General features: G+C 48.1%; 1 protein-coding gene across 1 annotated transcript; it reads right to left on the reverse strand.

Annotated features, from left to right (window-relative positions):
* Positions 1-3,518: 3,518 nt before the first annotated feature.
* LOC131403167 (mucin-16-like) lies at positions 3,519-4,259 on the reverse strand. The gene is made up of 2 exons (XM_058537490.1): positions 3,920-4,259; positions 3,519-3,570 (listed from the first exon to the last, which is right to left on the reverse strand). Exons 1-2 carry the CDS (start codon positions 4,169-4,171, stop codon positions 3,538-3,540), a joined length of 285 nt encoding a protein of 94 aa, XP_058393473.1. The 5' UTR covers positions 4,172-4,259; the 3' UTR covers positions 3,519-3,537.
* Between the last annotated feature and the right edge of the window lie 1,053 nt (positions 4,260-5,312).

Below are 5,312 nucleotides of genomic sequence, written 5' to 3' on the forward strand. Positions count from 1 at the left end.
ACCAGGAAGCCCGCCAGCAGATGAGGATGAGGGCCCAGAAGGAGAGGTCTGGGGAGACAAGTGGTGGGGTGAGCCACCTCCTGTCATCGCCCCAGGGCTCCTGCTGACCCCACTGTGCCTCAACCGTCCTTGACAAGGGTTGGCCAACTTTCCTCATCATCCAAGACCCTGTGCGCATAGTTCTCTTCGATGAGGCACAGCATCAAGATACTCGCCCCCTACCGTGGGCCTGGGTTTTCTGCAGGTTTACCATGCTTCTCAGTCAAGGTGTCATTTCTGTTGGGAGAATATTCTGGAAGTGAATGAAATGGAGAATGCATGTGAGTGTGTTTCACTCTTTTTAATAAAACTTTTTAGACACAGAAAAATAAAGGGAACAGTCTCATAAACATCCATCATCTAGATTTAACAATGCATATTCCATCCAATTAAAACAATATTTCATCAATGTATAAATTATTAACACTTGCCGCCCTTGATTCATCCCATGTTTTCAATGAAATATTAAAGTCAAGTAGACATCATCATGTTTCACCCCATTTTACTTTCCATCTCTAAAAAGTGAGCACACTTTGCTACAAAATTCAAGGCCATTATCACAGAACAAAAGTGTAATAAATTAAACTAAATTAATACCTCTGGGCACAGAGGACTGAATTTGGGTTGGACTATCTTATGATGGCTGGGGGGAGAATGGGTCATCACAGTTGGCAAGCCTATGTGATCTCTCTAAATTCGTAAATTCCCACTCAAAATTGTTCTTCCGTGCCTAGAAACACATCATCCCCTTCTCCTTTATCTATTTGCTTAATATTCATTTTCTAGGATTAACCTACAATGTAATTTCCTGCAGGAAGTCTTCTCTGGTTACCCCCTAAAAATATGAGTTTGTTCAGATCAAATAATTGATAAGTTTCAATTCTCTATTCTTGTTATTGCCAGCAACAACATAAACTCCAGGAGGGAGTGGGCATGGGGGGAGGGGTGCAGGTCCCCCTACTTGTGCCTCTACCCAGACAACCTCTTAGAGGTGTGCTGTCTGATATGCAGCAGCAACAAGTCTCTTTTTGAATTAAAATTAATTTTAGTTAAATAAAATAAAAATTCTAACCTCAGTAACATTAAAAATCAGTAACAATAAAGACCAGTCACAATACCATCTTTCGAGCACTCAACAGCCACATGCAGCTATGCACTGGACAGCACAGATACAGAACATTCCACCACTGCAGAAAGTTCTAGTGCATTGGTGCTCATCTAGAGCGGGACTTGGCAAACTATAGCCTGTGGATCAGAAACCACATCCACCCCCAAACCTGTAAGTCTGCTTCACACACAGCTGGAGGCCCTCATTGACCATCGGGCCCAGTGGCTCTCAGTGCAGAGATAAGGAAACAAAAGTCCGGAGAGGGGAGGTGACTAGCTTGAGGTCACTGAGCTGTTTAGGAGAAGTTGAGGGCCTCCCATACTACACTGGTGTGCTTTTCTCTCTCTCAATGGTGGCTAAAGACTGGGGGACTATGCCACCTCCTGCCAGCCTGAGCAAGTTCAGTGTTCTCTCAGCCCCAGGCCTCCAGAGTCCCTAGAAAGGCCTCACTTTCTTCCCCAATGACCAGGGAGCCTTACCATCCACAAGGACATTCTTTCCGTCCAGGGTCAAGTTCTGCAGCTGGGTACCCTTCTGGTCAGCCGCAGGAATTCCTCATAGATGGCAACTCTATCCAGTCTCTGTGCCAAGGCGGCTGGGTACACAGTGAGTCCACTGCAGTGTGGTTACCATGGGGGACCGACCTGGAAGGACACAAGGGATGAACAAGGGTGTCTGGAATTCTACCCTGATTCTAGATTCCCTGCTTCTGGGTCCTGTCCAAGAGAACTTTCTGCAATAATGTCAACATTTGCCTGCACTACCAAATACACTCATTGTTAGCCCCATGTTGTTATCAAGCACTTAAAATGTGGCTAGTGTGTGTGAGTGAGGAACTGAATTTCTCATGTAATTTCATTTAAAGTAATTAATTTATAAATAAATAACCACAGGGAGAACATTTTTGAAACTTTGGAGTAAGGACGTCTTCAAATGCATAAAAACAATGAGAACACTGGTAAAAATGGTCGAAATCAACTTTTCAGAAGTCTAGAAATTAATCAAAGGCTTGCAAGAATCTGAGGAGGGTTTAGTGAAGAAACATGGTGGAATCTTGATAAAGGGAGCAAACTTTGTGGCATTATAACTTGCACTATTCCCATCCTGCTCTCACAATATCCTCCATAACTTTGAAAACCGTCAGTCTCAGAACCATGGTAGCTGAGACAACCAGCATCCCAGCAGCCATAATGGGTGTGGAGCTCTGAAAAGACCCATCCCCACCCAACTGCAACTAGCTGACCTGCCTGGCAGCTCCCCGAAAACGCCCCATGTTCAGGGCTTGTTGTTACTAGACTCAGAGCTTGCCCAGGGAGGAAAGTCTGTCCCCAGGGCACTTGCTAAAAACAATCAGGGCTAATTGTTTTCTATTGTAGTTGCCTGAGGGAGTGATACCAGCTGAGGCAGGCAAGAGGTGAGCCAACAACTTAGAAGAAAAATTGGGGGAATGAGATGTCCACAGGGGGCTTTGAAAATCTCCAGGGTATTTCCGGGCATCCAGAAGGCCACAAGGGCTCAGGCCTGTGGCACGCCCAGGAAAGACTTGAGAACATCTTAATCTCTCACCTCTAGTTGAAGGGTTGGGTTAATATCTGAAAACTTGATTATGTAATACACCATATTAATAGAATAACGGCCAATACCACGCAATCTCGACCACATATACAGAAAAGAATTTCACAAAATACAGTGCCCTTCATGCCTAAAAAAGAAAACACTCAACAAATTAGGAATAGAAAAAACTTTCTCAACCTATAAACAGCATCGATGAAAAACCCACGGCTAACACCATATTCAATGGTGAAAGACTGAAAATTTCCCCCTAAGACCAGGGACAAGACATTGATGTCTTCCCTCATCTCACATGTTAATCACAGGCACCAGAGGCTCTGATGAGGGCAATTAGGCAAGAAAAAGGAATAAAAGAAACCCAGATTGGAAGGGAAGACGTAAAACTATTTGTTTTGCAGATGAGAAGATATTGTATCTAGAAAAACCTAAAAAATACCACCCCCCCACACACAATATGTGCATCGTATCCCAATACGTGTATAATAAATTTAAATTGCCCCATCTGGTTAGTGGCTCCAATATTGGAGAGCACAGTTAGACCGCTAATATTTGTTGAACCTTTCCAGAAGAGGAGGAGGAGGAGGATGCTGGAGGTTGGTGGCCCCAAATGTTAATGCTTTTCTCAACCCCCGAAAATCTATGGAAGGAGATGGTAGGATTAGCTGACAGGGATGTGGGGCAGAATGGGCACCATGTCAGTGACTTCCAGATCAAGGATGTGTCACAGGAGCTCAGAGCCATCAGCCACCTGCTCAGCCAATGCTTCCAATCTCCTCAACCCACATCAAGTCGGTGACCAGGCAGGAGTGAAATATGTCTCATAGCTGGCTGCCTCTGTAGAGCTTGGTGACCTAGAACAAACGCAAGGGAGAGTGGGTGAGATGGAGGTCTCCTGGAGACGCAGGGGGCCACTGGAGCCAGTGAAAGATCACAGACCTTGGGGCAAGGGAGACCTGACTTCAAATCCTGGCTCTGCCCCTAACTCACTGTGTGACCTTAGGCACAAAAATCCCCTTTCTGAGATTCAGTTTACCCATGTGAGAAATGGGGAAGGCAGCTAGGACATCACCTCTGGACACTGAGAGAACCCAGGCACACAGGGAAAGTGAAGGGTTGAAACAATCACGTAACAGATGTAAGTCCGACGGAGGAATGAGGGTGCCCTCAGGGCAAGGAGAGACGGGACAGGGGAGACCCCACCTGGTCCTGGGTGTCCCTCAGCAGGGCGGTGTACTCCGAGGATGTGGGCTCCGGGTTGCTGAGGTTCCAGCTGATGATGTGGAAATGTAGCTGGTGCTCTCTCTGGATGGATAAACTCTGGGCTGCAGAGCCTGGAGCCACTGAGAGGAAAAGCAGACAGGTGGAGACTCTCCGCTCCCAGCACAGAGGCATGGAGGCCCACGGGGTCAGGATGGTAGGTGCAGACGGTGTCCACACTGCTGGCTTCCCCATCCTTTTCAGGCCTGGGGAGAGAGGGATGTGGGGACTCTAGAGAGAGGTCCTGAAACCTCTGGGGTGGGGGCCAGAACAGGAAGGAGGAAATGGGAGGACAGGGGGGAGACTGAGAGAGGGGTGGTCACAAAAGTGGTCATTAGGGGCAAATACTCAGAGGAGGGTCTCACCTGAGGGAGACCAGTCTGCAACTCAAGGAGAAGAGGCCCAGGCTGCTCTTCTTGAACAAGGATCCAGCTGGGGAGGAAGGAGGAGGAGGAGGAGCAGGAGGGACAGGGAGTGGGGGAGGGGCTGGGTGGGAGCTGCTGGAACCAGGGTCTCCTCAGGCTCTGCAGGACCCTCTCAGTGGAGTTGAACGTGGCTGAGCTGTTGCTCCTATCTGATGAATACTGGAGGGTGGAGATGGGGAAGGTGACTGTGAGGGACTTCAGGTTGTGCCCCAAAGCTGCAAGACGAGAGGGAGAGCGATGGCCAGCACTGAGAGCTGGCCTGAGACCAGACCAGAGTCCTGCACTCATTATCATCTGTCGTCTTCTCTCCCAGTGTCACCACCACCCACCCGTGTGGTCACCCAGGTCAGAACCAGCATATCTGCTCAGCTCCTCCTCCCTCCCAGTAACACCAATTCCAGTTGCGCACTGGTCCTCACATACACTCCCTCTCTCCAGCCCTGTCCCAGCTCAGGTCTTAACTTCCTTCACCCGGATCAACACCCCAGCAGGCTCACTGGATGCTCTGTCTAAAGGATGTTCTACATGCACCACTAGAAGGATCTTTCTGAAATGAATACCTCACTAGGACCACCACTGCTCTAGTACCACCCATGGCTCCCTATGGCCTTCAGTGTTTAGTTCAACCTTCTTGACCTGGCACTCAAGGCTCTACTCAATCTGGCTCCTGCTGACCTTTCAGTCTCATTTTATCCATCTACTGCGGGTTAAACTCCATGCTTCACGCAACCCAAATTCGTTTCAATTCTCCCCATAGGGCATGTTGTTTCTGGCCGGAGCCTTTGATCATGGAATCCTCTCTGCCAGGAAAACCCTTCATCCTCTAGTTGCCAGGGTCCCTCCTACTTATTCTCAAAGACTCCATTCTGGTGAAACTTTCTCTAGCAAGCTCTTCCCCTCCAAATCATGCC

This window comes from Diceros bicornis, unplaced genomic scaffold, assembly GCF_020826845.1.
Source record: "Diceros bicornis minor isolate mBicDic1 unplaced genomic scaffold, mDicBic1.mat.cur scaffold_55_ctg1, whole genome shotgun sequence".
NCBI lineage: Eukaryota > Metazoa > Chordata > Mammalia > Perissodactyla > Rhinocerotidae > Diceros > Diceros bicornis.

Excerpts from the sequence above, each read along its gene's own strand:
- LOC131403167 (XM_058537490.1), bottom strand. The coding sequence starts at position 4,171 with ATGGGGAAGCCAGCAGTGTGGACACCGTCTGCACCTACCATCCTGACC. Across the intron at positions 3,571-3,919 it reads TGAGGGACACCCAGGACCAG|GTCACCAAGCTCTACAGAGG; the intron begins GTGGGGTCTCCC and ends CGTTTGTTCTAG.